The following is a 14,973-nucleotide window of genomic DNA, read 5'->3' on the forward strand; positions in this document are numbered from 1 at the left end:
GAATATTTTACTGTAAGCTCATTAAAATCCGAATTCCTCTCTCCGAAATGTTGGAAGGGTTTAAGTTTTTCAAAAATATAATTAGAGATGAACTCCGGACTTACAATTTTAAGCCGTATGGCTTTCATGTTGTCCTGGGACTTATTATGTCAGGGTCTTATGTTTCTTGCACATATGTCGATTTAGGGGGCTGAAGAAAACGTTCTTCCATACATACTATAGACTGAAGAATCCAAATTCATCTCTACTGACATATTAAACCGTTCAAATTTTCGAACGTGGGCAAAGGAAAATGTGAGAATTTCGTACTCCTGTCATCAAGTGGATGATCCTTCTTCTGCAACAACGTCAAAGAATGATTCTCCAGCTTGATGGATGCCCCACACATAATTCTTTGCAGGTGAGACTTTAATTGAATCGTCACTTCCGGGATAGGTAGATACAACCTCATCAGTTCGCTTCACTTTACTTGATTATTTTCTATGGGGCCATTTAAAAAACAGTGTCTACGTTAATCATAACCCAGCAACCTCAGTCGAAGAACTATGGCAAAGGATTGAAAATGCTTGGCAATTCATCTCCCCTGAGTTCATCGCTCTGAGCACCGGTGAAGAGTGGTTGAAAAGAGCAAATCTTTGCATCTTTATGTAAGGCTTGCAGTTCCAACATGAAATGTGATTAATAAATAGCAAACCAAATGTCCATGTTTTTTAACTTTTTGCCATAACTTTGTCATTTTTTCACTAATATCCGATTGTACCATTGTTTTCAGCGTAAAACGACCTTTAAAATGAAGTGTCAGGATGTATAGGGTCGTATTTGAATTTTTTTAAACCTACTCAGACTGAGTGACAGCTCCTCACTAAAGATGGTGTAATGCCGAAACGCGTTTGAACAACCCAAAAACCCGCGAGTGGAGACAGACCCAGCAAGTGACCTTGTGCCTGATCAATATGGAAAGTATGTACGTACATGATTTTTTTGGACAATCGTTTAATGCACTAGGTACCCAAATTTCAGCCTTTTCACCTTTTCAATTGTCTTAAGATGGTCAGCGACGTCGATTTGCTAACTGAAATCTACGCAAGTTCTTGAACAATTGTTCTGGGATTTTCTTCGACCAAAGCTCGCAGAACATCGTCATCTAGGGAAGAAATCCTTCCACGACCTTTGTTACGTTTATGTAACAGTTTGATGAAAGTTTTGACCATACGTATATTTTGTTTTGATCGCTGTGATAAAACGAACCTATTGATTACATAATCCTATAAAAGAATAAATAATGAAATTTATCTGCAGTAGTTTTATTATTATGATCTATTTACAGAAGCTAGAAATAGAAGCATACATTTTTTCTTCTTTTGGCCTTATCACAGATACACGGCCAAAGGTCAAACAGGTGTCGGAAGCAGAAAACCAGGAGCACCCTGGGCCCAGGCACTGTCAAAGCCAGACCGCCACGAGAGGGGAAGGGAAACCTTTATCACTTTATGTCAATTTCTATTTATACTGTGACCAACTCGGGGTGGATATAAACCATTTACATCGAAATCAATATGGAAAAGTCCACATCCCCTAGGTCACAGGGCTAACGCGCCCGGCTTCCCCACCCGTCACGGACGAACCACCTCCGACGACCCCCAGGCCCCAAGCATCCCCAGCAGCTAAATTTCCAACCGACACACTTTCAAAAATTTCGAAAGAATGCATACATTGTTGCAGGAGAATTGAGGGAAAACAAAAGGTTGTGAGCAGAAAGAAGCCCGATCCAAAAGCGTACCCAGAACACACTCCCAGGAAGTGAAATAAATCTTCCACATGACCAGAACTGACCAAGGTGTACTGTCGACAACCTGCTCCATCCAGATATATTTTCTGTTAACCCTGTTTCGTGAGAATTATTTATAAGCATGAATATGTGTGTAGTACATAAGTACACCACAATTAGCTGTATTTAATGTTTCTAGGTCTGTATTCAATGCACATCAAGCTTACCGTTATCATCGGTACGATGTAGTTGAAAAATTTCAGAGATTTTACATTAAGAAGGCTTTTGGCCTCGCCTCCTCAATTCCTAGTTACGTGCTGTATGTAGAGATATCTACCGATCTAATGATACCCACTGGCTTCACTCTAAATATGTCCTTAAAATCTGGAATATTTTCTTGTGCAGTACTCGACGTCAAGAGGAGTCTGAGAAACTTGCTCTGCCATCAACTCGCTTTCAGCTGTATAAAGATCTTGATCATGCGAATCCCTATTCCCAGTTTGTTTCTGATTTTAAACGGGATCTGAATTTGAGTGATTTGTGGTGGTAGTTGAAAATGAGGTGCGAGCCAATATGATTAAATGACACTGTCTGAATGGAAGGACCTTCATAATTTTTCGTTGTTTGCTTTACATTAAAAGAAATTCTTTTTCTCCATCTAAACCGCAGTTTCCTGTCTAGTTAATCATCGACCTAAACTCTCAACTGTTTCGGGAGAATGTATTTATAAGTGTGAATGTGTGTAGTACAAGAGCGTCTTTAATAATGTCATACAACAAGGGCGTCGGTGGCCGCAAGGTTTAGTATTTGACACGGCGCTCATCACTGTAAGGAGCGGCCCTGCATTCGAACCCGACATACTTACAAATGGGCTTTTTTTCAAAAACACCGGCACCCCTGAGGGTTTATATGACCTCTGCTGTTGCGAACCCTCGTTTAAAAAAAAAGTCATACTGAAAATAAAAGTCTTTGTATTTAATGCTGATTTTAATGCTAATTGCTTTGTTGTTCAAGATCAGCTACGATGTTCCTAAACCTTGAACTAAAAGCGTTCTATTATTAACAATTTATAAATTGTACCTCTTATATATATATATTTTTTTTTAAATGTAAATATTACGTTTAAAAATAAAATAAATTATTGTAAAAATTGGATAAAATTATAATAAACTCATTTTTTTTTTCTACGAGATTTCAATTTTTGACTTCAAATTCATCTAGGATCTTCAGTGATTATAAGGCTGGCATAATTGTCAAAATTTTAGAATTATTCAATCAATTTTACAATTTGTTGCTTGATCGCGGGCCGCCTGCGCTCGCTGTTTATCGCGCAGACCCTTTGAATTTTACAATTGTCTGATTAGAAAAAAATCCACGAATTTGACGCTTGAGAGTAAGAATAAGACCAGGAAATAGTCAATAATGACAGCCTCTGTCAAGAAATCCGCCTTTATTTGTGTTTTATATATACATAAGGACGTCGATATCGTAGGTCGGTTGCTACCTTGCATCATCAGTTCAAACAACACCATTTTTTCCCCAATTCTTGGCGAAATCATTTTTCCACTTTCCAGGAGAAGAAGGTTCAATATAGACATATCTAGTATTATTTACTAGCAACCGCTAGATGGGGTCTGGCCCGGTTTATTTCATCGGAGGATATCACTCGGGTCCAGTCTCGTTCTGTGTTCTGAGCCTGGCTGTTGTCACCGACAAGCCTGACTCGTGTCGGCTAAAATTGAGTAAGTACTGAGACCTGAGCATTCGAAAAAAATGCATGACATTGGATCTAGATCAAAACTTTAGAAATTTATTCGTCACGCATGATCAAGTGTTAAAATTATGCTGGTCGATTAACACAAACCAAATTTTGATAAATGATAGAATAAAAATGTTAATAAAATCCATACTGGACCGACATTAAATGGTAAACAAACATGACCTTAACAATGGGCATAGAATAGACAGAAATAATTTATACATTTTTATTTTATATGACCCATTTTTTTAATATACATTCAGCACAAAACCGAAATAATAAATAATTCAACCAATACCTTACATAAAGATTAATTAATTGAAAGAAGATATTTGGTTAATCGGACCTCGAAATATAATGGTTATAATAAATAGTCTAAATAATACTTAAATAAATAAGTCTAATAGAAAATTTTACAGGACGATTTGTTAGCTTCTTTTTCAAGAAAAGTTAATTATGGAGAAATTTTATGTTAACTGTCATCTCCATCTTGGCTCTTTCTTATCATTAATATTAAACAAAAGTTGAAAAAGAAAACTTTTATTTATAAAAATTTCCAGCTGGGTCTCACGAACGTTAAATTCGACATAATATAGTTGTTATCGAAAAACGGAAACAACATTTTCCTGTTAACGTGGCAATTTTATAAATTGAAGGGCGAATATAAAGTATAATAATATTTTAATGATCTAACATCTTTATGAACATTAGAGTTCATTATTGTTAAAAAAATCCTGTTTAATACTGAAACATTACAATAATTATCCTGTCTTATCCCGGTAATGCTCTAACTCATTTTGTAAAAAAAAATTATAGTTGTATAATCGCCATGATTGAACTGTATACATTACACAAACGTTACTAAAAAGCCGAAATATTTAAAATTGGTTAAAAATTGGCCCAAATAAATCCACCCCCACAAAAAACATCATGTTTTAAACTAGTTCTGTGTTCATATTTTGGGTTCATTTTGGGATGAATGATGGTCCGAATATGTAGATGGTTATTGTTGTCGAGGCGTTGAGCATGCTGTGCATGACGTCTACGTTGCAATAAAACAGTTCTCTTGTCACCACAAGAGTCTCTAACTATCTCTGAATAGTCTCTATTTAAATCAATAACGAATAGAGAAAAACAAATCACTGCGATTTATAAATTTTATTTATTAAAAACCGAGTTTTTCCATACATTTAACCAGGTTATAGATTATTTATGAACGTCCTGAAAAAACACGAAAATATAATTTACATAAATTTTTGAATAAATATTATATAACAACTATTCTGTAGTGAAAAGTAGGAAAACTGTTTACAAGTAAAATGTAAAAAAATATAAACAACGGTTCAACTGCAGAAAGAAGACCCAGGTAAAGTCACTTAAAAGGAGAAAAATATAATAATGGACGTTAAAAAATAACAAATAAATCAATAAAAAAATGATTGATTTGTCAAAACAGATCTTCCTGTAATGGTTGTCTCTTGTGATTCTTCTGATTCGAGCTGGAAGTCCAGGCAACAATGACAGACCATAAATTGTACTATTAACTAAAAGAAACGTTGAAATTTGATTAAATTGAGAGGAAAATTCGTAGGCTTCACAGCACCCTTGTTGATTTTTATCGCTTTCGGTTACTTGGAGTTTTCTCTGAAAAGTAGGAAAATAGTGCTTAAAATGTAAAAGAATTTGCTCTTCAAGAAACACGGTTCAGCTGTAAAAAGATGATGACTCAAGGAAAGTCACTTAAAAGGAAAAACATATAATATCGAACTTAAAAAAACTATTGATTAAATGAAACTTTGAAATTTGATTAAATTGAGCTGAAAATTCGGAGGTTTATCTGAAAAGTTCGAAAATATTTTTATAAATAAAATGTAAAAGAATTTGCTCTTCAAGAAACACAGTTTAGCTGTAAAAAGATGATGACCCAAGGAAAGTCACTTAAAAGGAAAAACATATAATATCGAACTTAAAAAAAACTATTGATTAAATGAAACTGAAATTTGATTAAATTGAGCTGAAAATTCGGAGGTTTATCTGAAAAGTTCGAAAATATTTTTATAAATAAAATGTAAAAGAATTTGCGCTCAATAAACAACGGTTCAGCCGTAGAATGAAGATGATCCAAAAAGAGATCATCATCATCCAAATCATCATTTAAAGGGGAAAAAATATAATAATGATTATAAAAAAAAAATCGAAATTTATTAACTATCAAAACTATTTTCCTTGTAAGGGTTTTTCCTTGTGATTCTTCTGATTCAAGCTGGTAGACCAAGCGAGAATGACAAACGGTCCAACAAATTGAACCATTAATTAAATGAAACGTTGAAATTTGATTAAATTGAGCTGAAAATTCGGAGGATTCTTAGCAACCTTGTTGATTTTTATCGTTTTCGGTTAATTGGAGGTAACCTGCGTCTTAAGGCGGTGTTATATTTTTGATTTGGCAGTCTGACTCCGTGCGTCACACACACAAATAACTTCGTTTTATCCCTATATCAAGATCAAGAATGAGCTTCTGCGGGGGGGTCTTTGAAAAATATTGTCGGAAGGAAGGAAAGTTGAGGCTGTTTTATTTTCGTACCGTCCCCCTTTAAAACCTTCGTCCTGAACATCTTAAAGGGACTGTAACTTTTTACAGCTTTCCCAATCTTGGTTCAATCTTGAATGAAATGGCTGGAAATTTTATGGCTTTTATCTTAGGTCACTATGGTGTTTATCGAAGTTTACTGGGCTCACCTGTTGTTATGACACGCTAAGGGAAGCTAAAATCAAACGAATGGAGCTCTAAAGAACTTGGGGAAAAATATTCTATGGCTGTAGTGAAGTGAAGAAAGTATAGTGAAGAAAAATATCAAGAGCCTGAGGTGGTATTTTTCGAAAGTATAGCATAAACTATTAAGAAGAGCGCTGATGGAATTGAAGGAAACTACAGTTCATCATAGTTCGCATACATATCTTATCATCCATATCCTACATTCAACTGGACACCATTTCAACCGTCACGTAAGAATAAATTGCTGCATTTCTTCAATATGAAGATCCCAGGAACCCTCCTACTTCTCAACGTTTTCAAATTGCGGGTTAGAAACTTTAAAGAAATAAATTAATGACATGAAGGAATCACCGGTTGCACCACAGGGTAATGGCCAGTGCCCGAATTGCATCTCTGAATCTGGTTGTTTGACAATGACAAGTCCTACAATTTTTAGAAGAATCTGAAAATTTGTCGTTGACATTCTTGTCAAGTTCTTGAAATGCGCATCGTCATGGAACTGTAATTCTTCGAGAATGTGCACATTTCGATTTTTTAAATAGAATTTTATCGAGTTTCCTCCGCGATTTCGTTTTTTCCCCGTGATTTTGGCAAAGTAATTGAGGCTGCTGCAACGAAATTGGATCGGGAACATCCATCATGATATCGGTTGATGAACTAATACGGACACTGGAGCATGCTAATGTTGCATGAGGAAGAGCAAGAGGATGAGGCACGTTGAAAGATAAGTTGCCCAAGTGTGGACTATTGGGACATAAACTAAACCAACAGCCAAGAAGACGTCGTAACTCTGCGTGTTTACAATGTCTGGCCCTCAGAACTTTCGGATCAGTGCCAAAGGTGCGAGCACTAAATATTTACGTTCTGCCTGGACGATTTTGATATCGAATGATTTCGCGTAATAAAAATGACAACTTTGGTCCAAATCATAATCGTGGCTGTTCCTCTTGGTATTTACTAAATCCCGAATTGAGAGTGTAAAACTAATCTGTATTTCCCGGACTATAAAAAATACTTAATAGGAAATTTAAAATATTGGGTTGAATTGAAAATGAAATTGAATATTTCCTTGCTGTCAGCTTGATTTGTGTTCACACTCTTCGATTGGCAAGATTGAATAGGGCAAAATCTATTTTTGCATTTCGATCCTGTCTTATTGTTTTAAGAAAGGGAATGCCCGATATCTGCCAAAGTCGGTTTGCCAAGTTTAGACAATATTTTCTACTATAAAAATTTCCAACAAACTTTAAAGAAATTCAACTGAAAACTCTGTTCAACTAGGAATCAAAAACTTCATTTGCAAAAAAAAAGTACACCTTTTTTTGCGTCTTGCTTTGCTTATCAAGTTTTAAGGGGTGCGTCTAGTTTGGTATTGCTCTAGATTTTCTAGTTTGTACCTTACTCTTGCGACTTTGCATAAGGGCTGGAGAGTATTAATTGATGGTTCAAATTGGATTTTGTTAATGCACTTTCTTAGTCATCTCCCATCTAATAGTCGTGTAGTTGCCCGGTTGCAGGATCGATTCATTCCTGTAATGTAAACATCAGTTTAATTAATTAAGGTTTTCATTTGAGATAAAAAAGTCAATGGCACGAGCGGGATTCGAACCCACCATCTTCGGCTTGATACGCCGCTGCTCTACCACCTGAGCTATCGTGACCTCGATCCACTCGGACACCAACTTCCCATCAGGTTAATATGGTTTTAAACGAGTTTAAGGATTTTTTCAGCTCATAGAGATTTCCCCCTTTTGCAAAAACTTTCGTTTATCGTGTACGAGCTCTGCAAATGGTTTTCTTGGAAGATGGTCATTTCTTTAATGAAGTACAGAACTATAGTATCAAGGTATGGCGTCGGACTATATTGCTCTAGAATGGCTTTCCATGGACCACATTCATTTCTTATCTGTTGCAAAGGGTATGCTCTAATGTCTGTCTCCTCTAGACGATATTGATCATGGTGTTGTACAGGAGCTATAGCTGAAATACTTACCTCTGAGTGTTGAATAGAAATCCTTCCATTTGGTGGATTTTGCGAGAATTTTGTTTGCTTGCCTCATGCCTGGCATACATTCCTAGTGTTTGTCCTTTAGTAACCAAAAATTCCAGATCTTTCTTAATGTGGCTATAATTTATGCCACAAAATGGATTTGGGTTTCAACTGTGTGTTCTGAGACTGTTTTCTTAGCTAATTTGTATGTTGCCTCGTTGCTTGAACCTCCCTCATGTTCTAGGACCCAACTAAGTGTTAGGCTATTTAAATATTCCAGTTTTTTTAGGGAATTCAGGCCGTTAGAATTTTTAAGGCTGCCTGGCTATCTGATGCAGCCCACATGTTTTGGTGTTTGGGGAGGCGAGGGACATGAGGTGCTCACTGTTAGGCGCCTTTATGCCGAAGAGCTCTAGATTTGTTTTCTTTGGTTTTACCTTTCCATCGTGCGTTTGGTTTTTCAAAGTGTATTTTTTCTGATGAGTCAGAGATAGTTTTAGCCATGTCAGTTGAACATTGTCGACAATTTTGGCTTTTGTTTGATGCTTTCGTTCCATTGACCGACGGATTCTCAATTCCTCAATCGCTGCCATCAAGTAAGGATGACAACTTCAGGTTCCATTGCATTTGTGTTGTTTTTAAGAACAGCTAAAGCATGTTATTCTTTGGACTTTCTGTAAAGCTCTTCTTTCTTCTGTTTTTGTCCACTAATCTGTACATACTAAAACAATAAAAATATAGATTCATTCTGTGTTTCTTATGCACAAGGTAAACACAAAACAAGCGTAAAGTCCTTTTAGGAAAACGCCTTTTTTTGGTTTAATCCCTACGAATCACATTATATTTTTATTCAAAGGAAGTAGCATAGATGATATAAGATCCTATCAATTTAGTTAGAGATTAAATTTATTTTAAACAACTAGATAAAGATTTCAATATTACAAGAAAAACAAATCATGAAAAATCTCATTTTTGTTTTTGTTACAACACTCTGAATCAAGGTATGGATTTGAAGAAGAAAGCAAATTAGTTGCTATTGCCAAGCTTTCGACCTATTTTAAGGTCGTCATCAGGGCAAAACAACTTTAAATATGTCTACAGATTGAAATATCGACTTTACCCGGCCACCCTACAAGTGCCGTTTGACTTAGGAAGCCTTCGAAGAGCGACAAAGGGTGTCAGTTGATCAGGTGACGTCCGTCGGGAAACGGAAAGAGCTAATAGATATGATGATATCAACCTGAGGTTCAACGCACTCCAAACTGGGACTGATTCATAATTTAATAAATGAAACGATATTTTTATAGGTGCGTATTTTTCACTGCTTCCAAAATGCCATGTAAGACTGAGATATCCTATTTGTAAGCTGTCCCTCTAAATGAATATATCTAGAAAATTTTTAAATTTATACAATAATGTGTGGGGTTTAGTGACCGTTACTTAATGATTGTTTGGAGGTCGTGAGATGCGGTCTGATGTGACGTAGGTTTTAGAAAAACATTTTCTTTATCGTGCCAACGTTTCGATCTTTATTTAGATCATCTTCAGGGCTCAAAGTGTTTGTTTTCCGTGTAGATGTACCATTCTTTTCTGTCGTGTTGAGAGTGCCGACCGCATCTCACGGCCTCCAAATAATAACTATACAGTAGTCAAAAAAGCCGATAAAAATAATGGAAAACGTGTTATTTATGAAAAAAGATAAAAATCATGATCATAAGTACATTGCCTTGCTTCATTAGAGTGTCAGCAACTACTAATAACCAATTGTCCTACTAGAATTATACAATCTATCTATTTTCTTCTTTGGATCTTCATTTGCAAATTAACCATTAAACGAGTCTTCTTTTAAACATGAATGGAAAGAAAAAGATAGTCTGAGAGTAACAACTACATCTAAGTAGTTAATAACAGACAGTGAAGGCGTGGCCACAATAGTTTAGGCGTTGACACGCCGTTCATCAGGGTAAGGTAAAGGTCCCGGGTTCGAATCCAGCGGCCCTGTATTCGAACCCGACATATATACAAATGGGCTTTTATTGCGAACAAAAGTTTAAGAGTTTGCCACTGGATTGTTACATAACAAGCATAAAATCTTATGCAACTAGATGCCATTAGACAAAGCTTCACAAATATTATCCTTATTCATTCTAATCCAATTTATACGAGAGCACTTTTAACGATCCAAAACTTTACTTATATGGCTTGTAATTAGGTCGTGGTTAATTTAATACACAGTTTACAGTTTGAAAGTTGATAATGTATAGAGAACATTGCAAATAAATAACAATTTACAGTTTCATTAGGGAGCATTTGAAAATTGTCAAATTACAGTTGTATTTTCCAATGTTTATCACAGCTGATCACCTTCCGCTTTTTGTTTGATTGTATTTATTATTATGATAAAGCGCTTTAAGAAGAGGGAAAAGAAAAACAATGAAATTTATTTTAAAGTATACAGAGAGAAAGAGATGTGGAGGAAACATCGCAGATGTCTTCTGCTTGTTATATTATTTATGACGTTGGTGCTCGTCTTCTTGATCGTGAAGGACATCCACATCGACTCCACGACGGATCGTCGTAGGTTCCTCGAAGAGAACGGGATGCTCAGAGCGACTATCAAGCCCGAATTCAATAAAGGTAAGGATTTTAATCAGTAAAACCTGGCGAATATTGAAAAATAGCTGTTTTTGTCACAGGTTTTAACACTGAAACGCAAAGAGTGGTCCACTTGGATCTGAAAGGGGCACCGCCAAGGCTGTCCTACCTGAAGGTCCTGCTGCCCGCACTGGCCGCCCATGGGTGCGACACGCTGCTGATCGAATACGAAGACATGTTCCCATATACGGGGAAGATCGTCAACATATCCGCCAGGAACTCGTACACGATAAAAGAGGCAAGTCAAAAACAGAAAATTTCTTTATAAAATAGTGTATCAAAAGTTCGATTCGGTGTATTGGAAGAAGTGCGGGACAATGAGAAAATTCAGCAATCGCCCATAATAGAACGTGTCCACCAATATCCAATGGTCAGTGACTCTCAAGATGTTAAACGCGATAAGAAAAAATAGCAACATAAATAATAATTATTTATGTTGATAAATACTATAAGAATATATACCTACCTATAATATACACCTACTATAAGAATTATTGGATTGTAAGTAAGAAATGTCCGTTTTTGGGCCTATCATTCGAAAAAGCACAAGAAAAAATAATTAATTTAAGGATTTGCACAAATAAAGATAAAGCCCTAGGTTCACACAAATTTGTACGCTCAAAGAATCCATTTGACTTAAAAACTGATATATTGGTTGAACGAGGGTAAGCTCTTAATAAAATATATTAATTAAATTTGCCAATAAGCCCATCAATTTTGTAACCAAAGTGACTAAGAAGAACGTTAAAAAAAGCTTATTTTGATTATGGATGTGGCTCTCATTTAGTATTTTTACACGAGCTCTTTGAGATCTTAAGAACTTCATTTTATCTTCCTACTACTTTTGTTATATGTTATCAATTTAATGCATAATTTTTTCTAAAAGCCTTTTATACTTCAATGAATATGTTACCAACAAAAAAAGTTATTATTAAAAACTACATCGACTGAAGTTACTTTACTTTACTAAATTACTTTACTCAGTCCACTATTTATCGTTTCTATTGACTGAAGTTTTTCTAAGGCAATCGGTAATGTCTTTTCATAATACGTTACCACCCGCACTATATTAATCTAGTTGTTCAACACATGTGTAAAAAGCAAATGTCCGTATTCATTGTTTAAAATGTTTAAGATATCGACAGGTGAGAGAGCTGCTCACCCAGGCGCACGACCTGGGCCTTGAAGTCATCCCGTTGGTGCAGACGTTTGGCCATCTCGAGCACGTTTTGAAGTTGAAGGATTGGTCACACCTTAGAGAAGTGCCGCCGTACCCGCAGGCGATCTGTCCCTCTAACCCGGATTCGTTTCTCCTCATCCAAGAGATGATCTCTCAGGTGATGGCATTCCACGTGGGAGCGAGGTACATCCACATCGGTGCCGACGAGGTGTTCCACCTAGGCATCTGCCCGCTTTGCGTACGATCGAATATAAACCCGACGTGAGATCAGATATTTCAATTAGAAAGCGCCTTCTTACGTTGTGATGATTTTTATACTTTTTAGACATTTGTTTATCAACCATGTGCTGAAAATCGCTCAATACATTACCGAAAAGTACCCGAACGTCAAGCCGATCATCTGGGACGACATGATGCGTTCCTGGAGTAAGGAGACCTTAAAAAATAGCAAACTGTCCGACACCATTGAGCCTATGGTCTGGGTGTATTCTAGAAACGTATTCGAAACCTTGCGTTACCCCCAATGGAGAACCTACCTCGATGTCTTTCCCAAGGTATTTGTTTATAAAGGGTTTCGCAATGCTGTTTGAGAAAAATAATTCGCAATGAACACGCAGTTGTGGGTAGCCGGAGCTTTCAAAGGAGCCTCGAAGCCGACAAGTGTCTTTCCAGATCTGATGACGAGATATGAAAACCAGAGATCGTGGCTGGGTGCGTTCAAAACTCTAAACGATAAATCTCACCCTCAAATCGTAGGTTACGTCTTGACCGGGTGGTCGAGGCACGACCATTTTTCTGTCCTTTGCGAGATCCTTCCAGCGAGTCTGCCTTCTCTCTTTCTCAACTTAGCCGTTATCAAAGAACCAGATTCCGAAAAATCCATCCTGCTTAAAAAATGGGGAAAGGCGCTCTCCTGTGCAAGCACCCAGGCGGCCAACCTCGACGCCCTGCCCGACGTTCCGGAATTCCTCTGGTATTGTTCGTTCCCGGGATCTGATCTTTTCAAGCTACTCATCCAGTTGTCCATCTTGAAAAGTAACGTGGCCACGATTGAAAAGACCATCACGCAGAACCAGGGTTGGATGACGGATTACAACGTTAGGCATAACTTCACCAGCCCCTGGAGGATCATCGAAGACTACACGAGACTCAGAGTGTTTCCCACTCTCAACAACTTGAACATCATCAGAAAAAATATCACAACCACCATGAACAAGTACTTCGATTTTTATTCAACTAATGAATTTTTGCAGCAGAAGGTTCTTCCGCTTCAGAACACGTTGCTCAACCTAAGCAAAACTCTCGACCGACTCATAGTTAAAACAACATGGCCAAGGCGGCCTCTATCATGACAACAAAAGCAAATAACCATTCCTTGTAAATATATGTCTGCTATTTTTAACGTTGATTTGTTTTTCCTAGCCCAATAATAGTATTTTAAACTCTTACTACAGAAAAAAATTCTAATTAGATTGAGAAAAAATACAATATTATAAACAAATTTTAAACCATTTTATTGTTGATATTTATTTGTTCTTAATAATAATTATATCAAAATTAGCTTTCAACCATTCAGCTAGGGTTAATGCAATTTCTTCCAAACACATCCAAAACAAAATTAATATTATAATATTAACCGAGCGACATTGCTACAGGTGTCCCTCGAGGCTCTATTTTAGGACCCATCCTTTTCCTTGTATATTTCGATAAAATACCTCGCCCAAAGAATATAAAAATGGACACTCATGAAATCTCTCTCTACTCTTCTTCTTGAGGGATAGATACAATATCATTCTTCATTATATCAGAGCAGTTTCAGGTCAGGACTATCTACCACTGCCCAACTAAACAGGATAGTAGATAATTTTCGGATCATAGAATATAACTTCTCTTCCTACATACTAAAAATGTAGGAACCTACCTCTACCAATACAGACTAGACCCAGTTTCCTTTCGATCATCCCTTTTCCAACCGAGCAACGTTACTGCTGGTGTTCCTCAAGGATCTGTCCTTGGTCCCGTGGTGACTGCCTGTGGTTAACACAATTTCCACTAGTCTCACCACTGCTTCAACAATGGTTTCGTATTCCATATCCATATGAGCCAATGAGCTTGCAGTACCTCTGTGTAATAACCAAGGGCTCAACCCTGCTTAAGCCCTAAGGCAGACTCGTCGACGGGAACTCAACTGAACTTTCAATAATGGAGCAAGCCGCTATCACTAGTTACACCAATAAGAGTACTATCAACAGCACTCATCTCTCTCACTCGTGACCCATCGCAGTGCTAGCTGCACTAGGCCCTTCGCTCCTAACCGAATTCTGGTACAACATTCGGCTCATCTACACCAGTCACCTTGCTCCGATCAACTTCTCCATACAATATTGGCACTTTTCAGGGCCACCAAAAATCCCAGTCACTAAAGATCCATCCTGTTCATTGTAGATTCTAACAAAACAACCTCGCCCAAAGAATGTAAAAATGGCTCTTTATGCTGACGATTTAGCTCCCTACTCTTCCTCTTGGAGGTTATCTACAATATCAAAAGTCTCTCTGCAACATTTAAATTAATCATAGTAAACCTCTAAGGCAATTTTTAGCAAGTGGAGAGTGTTGCTGTAAATGAAATCCAAATTGAAGCCAGTGTCCTGATCCGAATCGATCTCCTTGGGGTGATAATGGACAGTAAACTCACTTTTATCCCCAATGCATAGGGGCATAGCGCTTAGTTTCGGCGACTTTATCGCCATTCCAGTCTGCCACCGAAAAAAAAAATTATTTATTTTTATTACAATCTGTAATTATTATTAAAAAAATATAAATAAATAAATTAATTGAAAAAAAC

At 36.9% G+C, this 14,973-nt stretch overlaps 1 protein-coding gene across 2 annotated transcripts; it reads left to right on the plus strand.

The window, feature by feature from the left end:
- The first annotated feature begins 3,406 nt into the window (after nucleotides 1-3,406).
- On the plus strand, nucleotides 3,407-13,530 carry LOC106670400 (hexosaminidase D-like). Of its 2 annotated transcripts, none has more exons than XM_024228694.1 (6): nucleotides 3,407-3,510; nucleotides 10,745-10,930; nucleotides 10,975-11,186; nucleotides 12,094-12,389; nucleotides 12,454-12,682; nucleotides 12,746-13,530. In XM_024228694.1, exons 2-6 carry the CDS (start codon nucleotides 10,762-10,764, stop codon nucleotides 13,478-13,480), a joined length of 1,641 nt encoding a protein of 546 aa, XP_024084462.1. In that variant the 5' UTR covers nucleotides 3,407-3,510; nucleotides 10,745-10,761; the 3' UTR covers nucleotides 13,481-13,530. The 2 variants fall into 2 exon arrangements, with proteins under 2 accessions (XP_024084462.1, XP_014256190.1); XM_014400704.2 differs by having other exon boundaries at nucleotides 10,990-11,186.
- Nucleotides 13,531-14,973: the final 1,443 nt, after the last annotated feature.

Source organism: Cimex lectularius, unplaced genomic scaffold (genome assembly GCF_000648675.2).
Source record: "Cimex lectularius strain Harlan isolate CLEC.00 unplaced genomic scaffold, Clec_2.1 scaffold147, whole genome shotgun sequence".
Lineage (NCBI taxonomy): Eukaryota > Metazoa > Arthropoda > Insecta > Hemiptera > Cimicidae > Cimex > Cimex lectularius.